This window comes from Calliopsis andreniformis, chromosome 3 (assembly GCF_051401765.1).
Source record: "Calliopsis andreniformis isolate RMS-2024a chromosome 3, iyCalAndr_principal, whole genome shotgun sequence".
Classification (NCBI taxonomy): Eukaryota; Metazoa; Arthropoda; class Insecta; order Hymenoptera; family Andrenidae; genus Calliopsis; species Calliopsis andreniformis.
Window position 1 is genome coordinate 17,355,625 of NC_135064.1, and position 16,079 is coordinate 17,371,703.

The 16,079-nt window shown below is 33.1% G+C and overlaps 3 protein-coding genes across 8 annotated transcripts; 1 reads left to right on the plus strand and 2 right to left on the minus strand.

Annotated features, from left to right (window-relative positions):
- Nucleotides 1-927: 927 nt before the first annotated feature.
- Nucleotides 928-6,252, minus strand: LOC143177620 (SH3 domain-containing protein Dlish-like). 6 transcript variants are annotated; one of them, XM_076375669.1, is made up of 7 exons: nucleotides 5,862-6,252; nucleotides 5,384-5,619; nucleotides 4,831-5,205; nucleotides 4,478-4,748; nucleotides 3,929-4,331; nucleotides 3,690-3,854; nucleotides 928-1,380 (listed from the first exon to the last, which is right to left on the minus strand). In XM_076375669.1, the coding sequence occupies exons 1-5, from the start codon at nucleotides 5,908-5,910 to the stop codon at nucleotides 4,057-4,059; spliced, it is 1,206 nt and encodes a 401-aa protein (XP_076231784.1). In that variant the 5' UTR covers nucleotides 5,911-6,252; the 3' UTR covers nucleotides 928-1,380; nucleotides 3,690-3,854; nucleotides 3,929-4,056. The 6 variants fall into 6 exon arrangements, with proteins under 6 accessions (XP_076231784.1, XP_076231785.1, XP_076231786.1 ...); XM_076375670.1 differs by lacking the exon at nucleotides 928-1,380 and having other exon boundaries at nucleotides 3,491-3,815; XM_076375671.1 differs by lacking the exon at nucleotides 928-1,380 and having other exon boundaries at nucleotides 3,491-3,836.
- Nucleotides 1,957-3,940, plus strand: LOC143177310 (uncharacterized). Its single transcript, XM_076375179.1, has 4 exons — nucleotides 1,957-2,272; nucleotides 2,379-3,042; nucleotides 3,331-3,553; nucleotides 3,659-3,940. The coding sequence occupies exons 1-4, from the start codon at nucleotides 1,957-1,959 to the stop codon at nucleotides 3,845-3,847; spliced, it is 1,392 nt and encodes a 463-aa protein (XP_076231294.1). The 3' UTR covers nucleotides 3,848-3,940.
- A 4,675-nt stretch (nucleotides 6,253-10,927) lies between the features above and the next one.
- On the minus strand, nucleotides 10,928-13,760 carry LOC143177618 (uncharacterized). The gene is made up of 3 exons (XM_076375667.1): nucleotides 12,485-13,760; nucleotides 12,038-12,270; nucleotides 10,928-11,951 (listed from the first exon to the last, which is right to left on the minus strand). The coding sequence occupies exons 1-3, from the start codon at nucleotides 13,577-13,579 to the stop codon at nucleotides 11,147-11,149; spliced, it is 2,133 nt and encodes a 710-aa protein (XP_076231782.1). The 5' UTR covers nucleotides 13,580-13,760; the 3' UTR covers nucleotides 10,928-11,146.
- Between the last annotated feature and the right edge of the window lie 2,319 nt (nucleotides 13,761-16,079).

Sequence of the window (16,079 nt, forward strand, 5' to 3'; positions counted from 1 at the left end):
CAAATGTTATATATAAACTATTAATCTGTTTATACAGACGTTAAAAAATGATTGAATAACAAGTTCTAAAAGTGCAGTTATTAATTAGTAAGAAATTAGTAAGAAATATCATTAGTACACTTTTTAATGCATGTATTGTTTTAGAAAATGTAACTTTTAGAACATTTTGTAGGTAGACAAATTAAAAATTAAAATTTTTATAAAATTGTAAATTATGAGCTAAAATGTCATGTAGCCATGAACATGTGTTTATTAAATATAAAAAAAAAAATATATATATATATTTGAAGTTAAGTTCCTTACTCCAATACGTCATTATAATATATTTTTATTACTCAAAGTTATTTTCATTTAGGCTTTTTGCGATTTTGGATTGTTAAAATATAAATTACTTATTACAAATTACTTATCATAGTATTAGTTACTGTTTATAAAGTGACCCTGTGAACCACCAAACTTCGTAAACCCGAGTATAGAGTATCTTCTACACCGCGCAAGTAATAAATAAAATAACACACCATGCAAGTAATAATTCTCGGTGCTCCTAATTGCATATAATTGATTAAATTGACGGTATATTTATAGTTGAACGTCCAAAGTTGCCGAGTTCAGATACCTCTTATATTTAAGACCTCAAACTGTCATAGATCCAGTTAATACTATTTATATCTAACGCGTTTTTAACATACGTACACATGTATAATTTAAAAAATAGTACAAACCAAAAAAGTACGTTTTCAAAAAAAGCAAAAAACTATTTGTGAGTTTAAGAGAATTAGGTATTAGTTGTCACATGTTTGAAGGTATCAGAAATTGATAAAAAAAATTAAATGTCAAAATAATTCTTCAAATCTAATTATCAAATCATATATATCGAAGTTTCTTATTTAAGTGGGCTTAAAATATTTTGAATAAATTACAGCGAATCGAAAACGCAAGAATTTCCGTAAACGAATCATTCGCAGAACTATGTGTATATGCATGTGAAAAGATCCATCTGTTCGAAAATTTTGCTTGAAATATTTTACTCAGAATGATTCGTAAAGCTATTGGAATTACGGAGGTTTGGAAACTAACAGAAATAGTTTGCATTGAGTTGATATTGGTGTTATATTTGGCAATGCTTTAAATATCGTTTGCTAACTGTATTTGTCCTTACATTGATATGACTTTCATTGACATTTTCACGCTGTCATTTATATACAATAATACATATAAATATCAGATCAACTTTTAAACGCAATTTTTACTCGTTTTTTAATTTTAATTCCTACGAAATATATGTAATCTAATAAAATATGGTACTTGACTCGTAATAATTCTAATAGCTTAGCAGCGCCAAAGATTTGAAAACTGAATAGCCATTGCCTTCTCGGTACTCTGAAAATATATTTGAAAAATGCATTATTTCAGAACAAGCCAATTGTTTAACTTTTTTGGGGAGAAACGGTAGAGAAAATTGAAAAATCTACGATGTATTTATATGCATAATCAATGCCCTTTTTAAAGAAATAATTGAACCTGGTACCAAAAGTTAGAGTAAAATTAATTTTGCAGCAATAAGAACGTACTTTAACGAAACACGATACACGAACATTAAAAAGGTTATCATTCAAAGAGATACACGAGCTGACCCGAGAACCTACAGTAAGAAATGGAAAATCATCGAGTGAACAAAGCGAACTACGACCCAATAAAGAATCAGAATGAGGCACGTGATTGAATATTTAAGTAACAAGATTCAGAAACAAATAGAATGACTTTCTTCTACCTCAATTTAAAAAATTTTAACGCTTTATTTTTCGTATATTTATATTGTATTTGTAAGAAGTTTTTATATTATTAATTACATACAAGTTTCATTTAACATTAATAAGGGAATTAAAAAGCTTGAATAAATTAAAATGAAACATATAATAAGCATGAATTTCAAACTTTTTCAGTCACTAAACAATAATGTATAGATTGGTAAAGTGTAATGATAGCATAATAGAATTCTTTCAGTGTGCAGAATTGAGAGAATTAAATAGTGAAAGGAAAGTGCAAGGGGGAAAACATTTTAGAATCAAAGTCAGCAAGGAAGAAGACAGAACGAGAGAAGATAAAACAAAGGAGGAGGAAATACTCTCACAGCAAATGAATATGCTTGGACTTTGTGCTGTTTGTCACTTGACTTTTGGAAATCTAGATTCCAATTGTAATCAAAATATCCCTTGCTCAAAGGAACATATCTTATGCCAACGTTGTGTTCAACATTTCAGAATCCCATCAGGTCCATTTAACACAGTTCCCCTCAACATTTATTCTATATTGAAATAAAAGCAGATTGAGAAAAGAAAGAAACAGATAAAGTTTCAAATTGTAATTATATATTGCAGATCCGGGTTGTATTCTTTGTCACTCGCAACTTCAACAATCAAACATAAGTTTATCACGAGAAAGCGACGTTAGCTTGAATTCAATATATACACGTCCAAAGAAAACGCAAGTTCCATGGCAACCACCAGAATCCTATTTTAAGCATTATCAACATGTACAGCAGTGCATGCCTATTAACGATGAGGAACCGCACGCGAAATCTTGGAGTAAAAATTATTCAAATATCGCTCCTAATAATAAGAAAAACATGTTAGGATCTTCCAATGTTGAAGATTCTGAAGAAAGCTCTGATTACGATCAATTTAGAGATCAAAGTAATACTCGAGAAGAAAGAATCAAAGATAATAGTAAACAAAGCAAACAACAATATAGCCAGTGTAACTTATATAAAAAAGGGAATCCAGAATCGTACATATCTGAGGCTAAAATTAACGGACAAATTACTGCGGAATGTTCTCGCAGACCGATTCGTTGTCCGCGAATCGATTGCGCGATAAACGTAGCTTTTTCAGCACTGACGCATCATTTCGTCTTCGATCATCCAGAAGTACCTATTTTGAATGTGGAGCCAGGTATCAAGAGTACCCTCATCGTCAGTTTCAATGCCTTAGCACTGAATTCTAGCCGTTGCTTGGCTCTCCTTTTGGTCTCCGGTAAACTCTCGTGAGTATAAGTTAATATACGAATTAAAATTTTTTAACTGCATACGCAGTTTTATAGTCTTAATATTAGATTATTTCTTTGACACTGAATAATGAAATGATAAATTAAAAATCAAATATAGTTAGAAAATAAAATCAATAATACTGTTTCAACAAATTTAAAAAATTTTAATATAGAGCAAATAAGATTATAGACGCGTTAATAAATTATTTCTAATATCGTAGAAATAAGTTTGAACCAGTTAAGCCTCTTAAAAGTTATATAATTAACATAAATTTTTATAATAAGAGATCCTGCTGCAAGATTGTTTAATGGTAGTCAAATCAATCCAAAATTCCGAAATCGTTTACCATTATCAGTACTAGCCGCCCGGCTACATTGTACAGATCAGAACGTATCCAATGAGAAAATCAATAATAAACAAGATTTTCATAGAAAAGATATAATTATTGCCTGGGTTGCTGGATTGGACATTGGAAATACGACAGAAAAGCTTTTATGTAGTATTCAGGTATATTATTTCATTAAAAGAAAAAAAAAACATTGAATTAAACAAATGGTTATAAAACTATGTACATGAAATGTATATAATGAAAAATGGGCTATTTCCGCGCAGGCTGTGGATAAGATTGATAATGAAGGCTTACGTTCCCTGACATACACAGGTCCAGTAAACTCATTAAGAACAGCCCAATGTCCTCAAAATATCTTTTCAACAGGTGATTGTATAGTCCTTCACGAGGGTCTCCTTAGTCACATTACATCTGATTGTGCTACACTCAATGTTAATGTTACTGTACATTAAATATATACTACAAAAATACATAGGTATATAGAATTAAATTCTAATATTTCGATTAGCTGTGTTAATAAAAAATGTACTTACACATAGAAAAGTGTAATTCTCCTATGTTCGTCTGTTTGAGTATTGCTCAAAATGCAGTATTGTATAAAAGTATTTTATTAGTTGAATATATGCATGAAATGCAAAGATATACAAAATTATAATTTGTATCATAAGCTCGTCATAGCCGGAGGACGAGCGTACGCCTTTGGAATAAAACCGTATTTACGAGTTTTAGGCGCATATGCCCACAACCATCCATCTACAGTTTGATTTCCTAAATCTGCATATATCCAGTCAGCTCTTCTCACAGACAAATCATCTGGCGCCTGCGCCTTATAATCGTAAAGTACAACCAATTCTGTGCCATTTGTTTCATCTCGAAAATCTCGCAAGCCTTTTTGTTGCAACGAATCATTTCCTGGAATAATGTTACTTCCTTTTCCTTTAAATCAATTTGAAACAAGTTGTCAAGATTATATCTGATGTACCTGTTTCTAATTTGATACATTAAAAGACTACTATGCTCAATAAAATTACGAGGACGGTATAAAACCGAATTTAATTATATCGTTGTCATAAAATACAAACCTAAACTATGTGTTTCTGCAGATGTTGTTGCTGCAGTAGTAGTGGTGGTAGTTGTAGTAGTTGTTGTTGCATATGAATGAAGAACATGTCCTGGATATACGAATCCAGATGGCACAAACCCTTCATTACCATCACAGTGTCTAAGTACCCAAAACCAATCCGGATCATCCCGATTAAGTACAGTGACAAATTCACCCCTTTCTACGCTAACATCATTTTCATCTCTTGCTACAAAAGTATAGAGCACAATATATCTTCCAGCTGATGGATCCTGTAGCAGAAGTAAATTAATATTCTTTTTATTTTATTAATTCTATTTTAAATATGTAAAATTACAGCACTTGCATACATACTTTGAAGAAAGGATGTACATCTGGCTGAGAGGATATAGTTTGTATAGAATTTTGAGACTGTGTAATATTAGATCTATTAACGTTTACATCAGCAGTAGTGACATTACGAGCATAACTTTCACAGTCTGATGCTGATCCTGTGTCAGTTTGCTGTGCATCTACTGTTTGTGAACGACCTGTACCAGCAAAATCACAATCAGTCTCATTAGATCTTGGTAGTTTCTTTTTTACATTGTTCATAAGAGTAGCAAGTGTTAATTCAGCAAGTTGTGATGTGTAAGGTGCACAATATGAATGCGGTACAAAGCCTTCCATACGTGTATCAGCTGCTATTACATACACCCAATCATTCTCTCTATACAAAACATTTACAACCTAGAACATGCAAAAAAACAAACAAAACAACACCATCAAAATGCATTTTACTGTGAATACATAGTATTCATAAATGTAAAGCAAACACAAGAAGATAGAATTAAGAAAAAAACATACAAAGGGTTATTTACATTTCTTCTGAAATCATTTGAACATTGTAATACAAAAAGCTGCTGACCTGGCCACGTTTTACTTGAAGTTCATCGTCAACACAAGGTGTGAAATCATGAACAATGACCATTTTACTGTCTGGAGAAAGTCCATTTTCCTTTTCGATACCTACTCTGACTAAAGTCTCGATACTAGCACTTCCTGTTATACGACCAGGAGGCAATGGTACTTTAGTACCTAAACCTAATCCTGCACCTCCTGCTCCAACACAATCTTTATCCAAATTAAAATTATGTACGCCAGCTAAATCATAAAAAATTAATCAATTATCGTTTTACTATTCTCTTTCCTTATATACTTATAAAATACTTATAATACAACAAAATCATAATAAAATATAAACTTTTTAATATATTTACGTTAAATATGTTTTGAGTTTTTAATAAAACTGTTTTACAGAACTATATGTATCTTACTGAAACTATTTTTGAAGAAACTACTTTTTATAACGAGTTTATCCAAAGCATTTAATATTCTTTACTCACGTTTCTTTTTCTTTCCCCGTCGTATGCGCACTGGACATAAGAAAGCCATCCTGTTCTCTTTAAAACTTGCTCAGAATCACATTTCCAGGACTCAAATCGTTTAAGTGCATTTAAGTGTCAGAAAATCACCGAGGCAGGACATAACAGCAGAACGTAACAGAGTTAAGCATATTAAACATGCCAGTAGAAGTTGTAAAGACTCTTTGCGTAGGACAGGTGTAATCGAAAAAAATAATCAACAAACTTTATGCGTTCACGAGTACGAATCTGCACTCAGGATATAACGGTAAAATCTGAAACCAAAAGCCTAACTTGTACTTCGTTCTCCTAAAGGATTTTGGCTGAAACTGGAATTTAGATGCTTATAGTCGTGAATGCAACAGGTAGACGGCGCTTCAACGTCATACGAATTTAATACAAGCAAACATTCGGTGCAATTGTATATATAAATTTCTACTGTGTGAGAGTATCGAGCAATCCCGCTAACTTTTTAAAGCAATTTCTTCCAAATGGAATGAAATGATTATTTTAATTAAATTAATTACAATATTATTGAACATATTTGCGATACTATTTAAATATCTAAATTTAATTTTCGCTACTTTTATCATAGAGATTAAATGAGAATAAAGTATATTAATGATTCACATAATTTATATAAGGTGTGTTACAATAAAAGGTTGATTACTAGACTAAAAGGAAAATAACTTACATCCCTTACGCTCCTAAAAAAATAATGAAAGATTGTTAATTAATGTATAGGCTGAAAAAAAAGCTTTCCAAAAATGTTTAAACCAAGTATTATTTAATATTAAATTTTTGAATGCTAAAAATAATTAACATATCCAGACTTCTTAATAGTATAATGTTTAATAATATACACGAAAAAATGATATCTTAACCCTTTTAGAGCCAGTGAGAAACATATGTCACATCTCATCTTTTTTGCTTTCACGTCAAAAAATTAAAAAATCGTTAAAAAATAGTTTAATTACAACGATATAAATAAATTTATGTTCCCATAAATATAATTATAAGATGATACTGCATGTACTTACTGGATGAGAATAAATAAGATACATGTATGACAAAGGATAAATGATATATATAATAATAGTATATCTTCTGTATACAAATATTTTACAGATAGCATGTTTATCTTATCGAAAACAATCGATGTAATAACATAAAAAGATTATATTTTAATCGAAATGTCGTTTATTATTTCAATTAATATAAATGACGATAATAGCCTTATCTATAACAGTTTCCCTCATGTACATTTAACAAATGAGTATTTTTCTCACTTTAAATAATTATATATTTACACATTACTCTACAATTATGCCAAAGATCAATCGGATCGCTACTGAAACTACTTAATATCGTTACATGTCGATCCATAAGAATATGGAGTTCGTCGTTCGAATATAGATATTCGATCATACAAAAATTCAAGACAAACGTTAAAGTGATTAGAAAACTGTATAACGTTGAACTGTTTTCAAATCGTTCGTTTTACCATTAGACAATGTCGTTAAAAAATTCAACGCTACGTAAGTATGTTATCAGGGACATGGTGTTATACGTTTGTAAAGATTCTGTAAAACATTTTCGAAATTCTTACAACTAGTGGAATTTAGAATATTGGAGAAACTACTCATATATATATTCTTCCTTCTTCTCCTATAGAATATACAAAATTTAAATGAAAAGTTGAATTTTGTACTTTCACATTGCACTTGCTGCATCGTATATTTAACACTTCGTTTCTTAAGAATAATGTCTACGTAATTATGAAACACATTTATTCTAAAGTTATTCATTTATTCTGAAGGACAAATGTATTAATTAAGAAAATAAACTATTGACAGAATGCTTGGAAAATCTAACACACAAATCATGATGCACTGTATCCGGATAATGTGTTACATACCACGTCCCCAATGAATGTAATAACTACATTATTATTAGTCCCATTAAATAGCTAGCAAATTTCGTTTATTATTCGCTTTATTTACGAATTCCAATTCGCAAATATTTTTCGATATTTATAATCGATTCAGTCTAAACAAGAATTCTAAAGTCACAAAGTCGAGACAATGCATACTATAATATAATACATACTTATGCAATATTATTGAGATCAACAGATATACTAATTATTACTAAGTTCACGAAATAACATATTACAATCCTATAATTCTATGAAACAATTTTTATCGAATAATCTCACTGCACGCGAATATTTAGCGTAGTGGACGTCTTATCTTTCACTCAATAGTTTATTTTCTTGAATTTCGATTGATAGACACGTAAATGGAAAACAAGAGTTCGAAACGTTTGATTAGTATTTCGTATTTCTATATTGCAAAGCGAATCGAGCAATCCTATTAATAGCGTGCTTGCTCGAAATGAAAATTGAACAAGCTTTCAAATATTCGAATATTATCATACGTATATCTAATATGCATATGTTATAATTGAGCGTACGTATTTAATAATGTACGTAATAATTTTATTAGCCACTGATCGCGACTCACTCGTTTTTTTTCTTTTTAAATTGAACTAAGTATATATTATAACAATAACGATGTTTCTTATTTATGAAACATTCGATAACATTAACTTTTTAAGAAATTGCTTTAATCATTTTAAGCAAAACTCGTTTGGCAAATTATTTATTCGAACGAACGAAATCCACATTAACGCATCGCATATCGTCGTGCGTAAATATGTTAATAAAGTCAGACGTCGCATATTATGTGTTTATTTGTAATTTCCCATTTCAACTTAAAATACATCACCCATTTGAAATTAAAATACATCTTTAGTCATGGCAGTTACATGATTCATCGAAACTTCATATGCAGATCTCAAATATATTCAAAACTAACGATGAGCTGTATGCATTTCGTACACATACTATTTATGACATATTCTATGTATCTATAAATAGACTGAATGTGTATGAAAATTATATAAATTAGTACATTCTTCACCTTAGGTGGGATTCTTATATTATTATAACAATACGATGTAACGTATAGTATATGTCATTATATATTGATCAAATGTTATATGAAGTATAATAATGAATGTAATTTACCCTACGCAATGAATTCATATTATACGCCTTCGAGTTTTTTTTCTCATCTAACAGATTGCTTTGAAAATTGTTCTTTCACCTCGTTTAAAAAGCGTGATACAAATAATAAAATTGAAAATGGAAACTTGTCGTGTGCTTTGATGTGATACAAGAATTACTGGCACTCTTATGTTAGAAAAATGTATATGATAAGAGATCTTCGAAGCAGTCTCGAAATATGTATATATGTATATTTCAAATACACAAATGTATAATTACTAACTGTTCTTTTTGTTATAATATGTAAATACGTGTAAGATTTATACTGTATTTCTAATATGTACCCAATACAAAAAGCTTTTAAAGCTTATAAAACAACCTTTCCAATATATTTTTAATTTTTAAAATATTTTATACATCTGGAATTTTTAATTAGTCTTTAATAATAATGGTACATTGAATTCCTAAATGTTACACTCAAACGCAAGGAATTCATGTATAGATTATGCTAATTTCACATAGTGCAAGATATAACAAGCAAAACAATGACACAAGTTTAAAAAAAAATAAAGGAGTACCCGAAATTACATGAACAAATCAATGAAATTAAAAAAAAAAAAAAAATGTCTGAGTTGAAGATATATACAAATATAAATATATATTACATAAATATTTATATCTATTTATATCTTTATGCATATTTCTGGATCTATGTTTTCTTACCCTTATATATCTAATGTGTATCTAGGTATATCTCTAAATCAGTATTGATTTTGTATAGATACTTCAAAAAATGTATTTTGTTCTATTATTGCATGTACACACCATAATAATAAGCAGAAACAAGAGCAGTATTTAATGAAAGTCGAAATTGTGCTTATAATTTTGTTTCAGGATCCCCTATAAGTATTGATTACATCATAAAAATTAATTTTTGATCATGTAAAAATAGTTTCAATAAATCACATTTAAAATTTCATGACCCAAAGGGCTGAATATTTTTCAAATTTCAAATACAACTAAAATGATATGTAGATACAATGTTTCAAATAAATATTAATACCAAAAGTATAATAATTATATATGTTCATTTGTTATAGCAGTTTCACGTGCTATAGTGTATTTGCTAAAATTAAAAATCATTAATAAGATACTTATTACCAGGGGATATTATACAATATTGCAAAAAATACACATAATGCTGCAATACCTCGCATATTTAATAAAATAAAATTCATCCCATTCTTAATTCAACTCTTCACAATATAATAAATCTAGTTGTAAGAAATTGGAACTAATTACCTGTTAGAAAATAACGTAGGACTTGCTGAATGTACAAAACGTTAATAATTGTTCATATAAATTAAATTTTTGCGATTCCCTGTAATATCACTCGAATTATAATTTTACGAATTTAAAATGTTTAAATAATTAATTTATTTTATAAATAATCACTCAAAGTGAGTTTATTAGCGAGAAATAAAATTTCATTTGCTTTCAACGCCATAAAGATAATAATTAAAACATAATCAAGGTGTTTGATATTATGGTATAGTACGAACTGCTGAAATACACCTAGATTTATGCTTAGAACATTCCTAATATAACAATATAGCACCTAAAGGTTTTTTGTACTTTAGCAATATTTTGCATGATAATGTTATTAATATAAACATACAGCTATGATACTTGAATGTATTTACATTATGCAATCATGACTATAAAAGGTAAATGGAAAGCAATCTAATCTCTTGTTTCCTGATCGCTGTTTAATTTTATAATTAAACAAATGACCATAAAAATCTTTGTAGTATATGCATATTTAATATGCATGAAAAACTTATACAATGATCGTTGAGTATAATCATTAAATGGCATGGTAAATTTTGGTTAACTTATTTTGCTTTTCCATATATTACAATATCTACATTCGATTTCGATTAAAACCGATACAATGAAATATGATAATAATAAAAACTCCAAATTAACTGTTATAACGTCAAAGGCTCTCTATATATCACATAACCTAAACAGTATTTATTCATTTAGAATATTATTATTATTATTATTTTTATTATTATTATTATTATAGCTAGTACTAAATTTAATGCACGCCTATCTGGCCAAAAGATGAGCGTTGCAAAAAATTTCTGAGCAGTTTTGTATGAAATAAGTTTAAAAACTCTAATCACTGATTTTATTCTTTACTAACTGCTAGAGCAACAGGTTCAGACTCTTTATTACTTGCTGGTAATATAGCTTCTGTTTCTTCACTACCTTCTGTACTATCTGCTGCATTTGCATTCGCTGGTTCCTCTTTCTTATCACTATCATTAGATGACTTCTGTTGCTGCATTTGCAGCTGATTGCGTAATCGAGATATTTCACGTGCATCCGAACGACGATGACGCCGTAATTGTACATTTTCCGAAATTATACGCCGTGCTAGATCCAAGACATCTCTAGGTACTTCTAGTGCCAGTAATCTTTCTTCCAAATCTGCTGCTGTTGTACCTTCTGAGTCAGAATCACTTTCCAAGGAGGAAGTTCCAATTTCTGTAGAAGGTGGTTCTATGTTTACTGTTGAAGATGTTACTGCAGCACTACTTTCTTCTTCTTCACCCACTTCGTTTTTACTTTTCTGAGGCAATTCTTTTTGATTGCTTCCAGGTGTATATGAAGGGAATGCAGAGTAAGGGACAACACTAGAGCCAGAACTGGGAGACGTTTTCTCATGTTTCACACTGTCTGATGAATGTTCTTTTTTCTCATTAGGACTTGATAAGTGGTGATTATAGCGTTTATGTTCATGGTGATGTCGTCGTTGATGGTGAGCAGATGGTGGAAGTACTACAGGCACTGATGGTGCAGGTATAGGTGCTAAGGCTACATTCGGTTGAAAATGTGGTTCAAAACGTTTACACTCAGAAAGTGGGACCACACGTTCTGGATGCTGCAGCACAGGTGGACCTCTACTAAGGTATGCAGGCACCAAAGATGAACTGATCATAAAAAGTAATATATTTATTATAAAACATTACAATTTATTTGTAGAAATATTGATACATCTATTTCGTGGCATACTTACTTATCTTTATGCTTGCAAGTACTCGTAGTATTCCACGGTCTGAACGCTGATGCACCTCTAGCTGCTAATTCAAAAACTGCCCATTGCATTTGTAAATATGGGTCAGTTGCATTAGCTACCTGAGATACAGGATGATACATGCCTAAGCCATTTCCATTATATATTCCTGGACATTCATCTTTTCCTATATCTCTTCTAATTCGCTTAGCCAATTTTTCAGAATCATGCCGCAACTGGAAAAGGGTTCTTTATTTTCTCCATTCTATATTGCTTATATTTCAATACAGATTTAAGATTCAAAATTATAGCATTAACTAATGTTAACTTTGGAAATACATTGTATTTATTATTTACATTTCTCTTAGTACTCATGCAAGTAATCTTAAACTCAGAAAATTTATTAAGAAATAGAACATGTGAAGTGTACAACACCAAAAAGTATAATACCTCTGATTTTCGCTTGGAGCTTAACGTGAGATGTTTCTCTTTTAATTCTCGAAATAGAGTAAGCGATTTATTATAATGTTCTTGATCCCTTGAAAGCAACAGATAAGATCGCCAATTTGCAGAATCAAAACCCCAGTGACAGGTACGGTTTTCAAGAGACCTATGAGCATGCCTGACAAAACGTTGGGGCGAAAATTGGCAGCCACATTCTATACACTCTATGCACACTGAATCATCAGACTCAAACAAATTTGCATCAAAGATGCCTTTACATTTTCCAAAACACTCATGATACACTTTAAATTTGATAATGGATTCTTCATCATTATCATTTTCAGTACACACTTTTTTCTCAATGCTATCTTGATTTTGACCAATATGAGGGGGATCACATTCTGTCCTCAAAAGCAAAGCACTAACAAGCCTTTCAGCATCTGTTTGGGTAATAAGGCCACAGGAAGGAGCATTACGCGGCAAAATTCCTGAATGCTTCAGTTCCTCTAACTGATCTCGTGTACACCGTGAGCAATAAATTTGTAATTCATCGCAAACTTGATTGATCTGTTGCAGAGAAAAATCTTGCAAGACAGTATTTAGAATCTGCGGTAAACATAACCTCCTTTCGCCTCCTACAACAAAACAAGATATTCTTTCGCCTTCTAAAATGGTCTCACATCTTTCTGAACAACTCTGGTCAGGTGCAGTTAGAATAGGTATCTGAAATTCCAGTTCTCTCTTTTCACAAATATTCTTTGACCGTTCCAACTGAGGATCTTCATCTGAATCTTCAAGAGGTTGATCTGTTCTGCGAGTTTTACATGAAACAATAGGCGTTGCTGGTAAGTTATCCTTTTCAACATCCTTTGTAGGAGCTGGTTCTGTTATAGAATCAATGACACAATTGCTAGTTCGACTTGATGGAGAATAACAAGGTGCCTGCTCCTGTAATAGGCTCTTACAATCCATACCAAGCAGAGCCGAACTGGGACCCTGTAAACTCTTTACAGCGGACAGTTGATATGTCTTTAACACGGTCTTCAGTTGTGGACTGTATGATTGACTATTTGTATTGCCGGGCAATAACGTCTCCATCATTCGTACAATATGCGCAAAAAGTCAAGAAAACAGGAAGTTTTATCGTTGTATGTAATCTTTAAGGTAATTTATGACATACCATGCTATCTTGTGTGATCCATATTACAGGTGCATTTACACCTACAATATATAAAAACTACACGAATACATGCTGCAGCACACGATTCAGCGTGTCATTTAGTCCCAGTCCGAAACTTGACAGAAGAAAAGTATCACTAAAGAGCGAGAATACGAAATGTTCATTTCAGACGATGCGCTCCTATATCCCGTTGCTTCTCTTTTGGCACGCGAGACGAGTACACGCTTAACGTTCATGTGTCTTTCTCTAAGCCTGTTCCCTTTGCAGTAACGTTACGTTCAACACAACGATCCGACTATCTATTATCCGCAGTCTATTGTCCATCGCAACGTCGCTTCCATGCACATGATAATTCGTTCCTTTTTTTCTGTACAAGTGTACACACAGATATATCAAAGACAGAAAAACGAGAAATAGAAAGAGAGACAGAGAGAGAGAGAAAGAGAGAGAGCGAGAGAAAGACAATGTACCGCCACCGTAAACGAACTCAACTCGAGCGTTCGAACGCGTTCTCGCCTTTTTCAAATTTCCATTCATCCACTTTTTACTTTTGCACGCGAATTCTCTTCACGAGCACTCAAGGGAACGCGATTATATTCGCAGTTAGGTTCTCTCCTTCCACCTCTTGCTGATTTTGTTTGCATATTTTTCCATCCATCATGTTATTTTAATATGGCAAATTCCTTCGGGTAATGCATATACCCATTGTTTCGCGGACCTCGTTATCACTGGCCGTCGTTTCTATCGTCGATGCCTTCGATATTTATCGTAACTACCGTCGCTACCGTCGCTATCGCGATCGCCACCGCGACCGCCATTCGACCGCCACCGCTACAGCTATTTCTACCACCACTGTCGCGGCCGCCGCCGCCGCAACACTCACCGCCACCGTCGTCGCCACTGTCACTACCACCCGACACCACCGACACACCGCTGCTCGTCTCGTCGCCTCGTTATCGTCGTTCGACCAGACGACGGTCAACGACGGGCACGAATAAATATGCAGTTGCGACTATTTTCTCGAATGAGAATGAAATCGATGATACGTTCGATCGATAGACATCGTCGTCACGAGCGGCATCGTCGGACAACGGTTCGACTCAACACATCGCGGCCAAGTGACGTATCGATCGCGCACCAACCGAAAAACGAAGAACCACTTGAACAGGCACGCATATTTTCGATCGCATCGCACGGTGTCAATGGCGAGGAGCGTGGTATTGGGCACGATTATCCAGAATTCGGTCATCCGTTTCCACTATGCGTCCGTATTAACACGGCTGGACAGCGGTGCGTGTGCCTCGGGTCTCTGACAAGACGTTTCGTCGATTGCATGCGTGTGTATTTCTCCTTCTCTCCCTCCCTCCTCTTCCTCCTCTAGTATGTCTTTTTCTGCTACAAATACTCCACCTTGTTTCCCTTTTTTTTCTCTCCTTCTCTCTCTCTCTCTCTTCCGCAGACGTAACGCACACACGTATCCTACGGTCGTATGTAAACACAAGGGGACATCACGGGTCTTTTAAAGAGGCCGCGTATCGTTGTGTACATTTGTGAACGGGTAGAATATCGTGTCAGTAATTACATAGGATTTGATGTACGTGTAGGTACGCGTGAAACAGTCCCGCGCAGTCATGACTGCTCAGACGGTCGAGAATCACTCGTCGATTCTGCACGTCTTCGATCTCCTTCACAAGTACCACGTCGTCGATCGAAGTTCACTATACCCCTTTTCGACACCTCTTCTTTGACCGAGGCGAACCGTGTACGTTTGGCCTCCTACCGCGCTTTCTGTCTCTACTGTACTCTATTACATTACCAGCTTCGCCACTCTATCGTACTTTCCGTATCCTATCAGGCGAATGTGTGACGATACACATATACATGCACGCTACAGAGATCCGTGTAGACCGCGCTCGCTTCCGAAAGATGTAGAATGAGCGAGCCTGCGCATCTACGGATCATGGCATAGTGTCGGTCTGGTCAGACGACGACAAGACTGGTGGCAGTGTGGCGACGGCTCAGATAGTCACGTGATCTTCCCGTCAAAATAGCCTACACGCTTTACACCCACATTAATAGATACGCATTTATTCCGCGTTCATTGTCAGGGCAAGCTTACGACGCATGGTGCTCCGAAACGGCTGACTAACCGCAAAAAAATTAGATTTTACCTTAAAAGTGCAGAAATAGTTGAGAACAAATTACTTTGCTAACGATTAAGTCTTTTTTATAAATTCGACATATTTAAATATAGATGTGGCAAAATGGATCGTGAGGTACGAAGTCCTTGCTTGTTTAATTTTTTAGCGGTCGAACAGCTGTTTCGACAACACTGTATGATGACTATTTATTTACCTTCGCGAGAACTTATTTAAATTACGTGTCGTTTCTTGGGCACTTTTTAATTAACTCCTTTTCGAT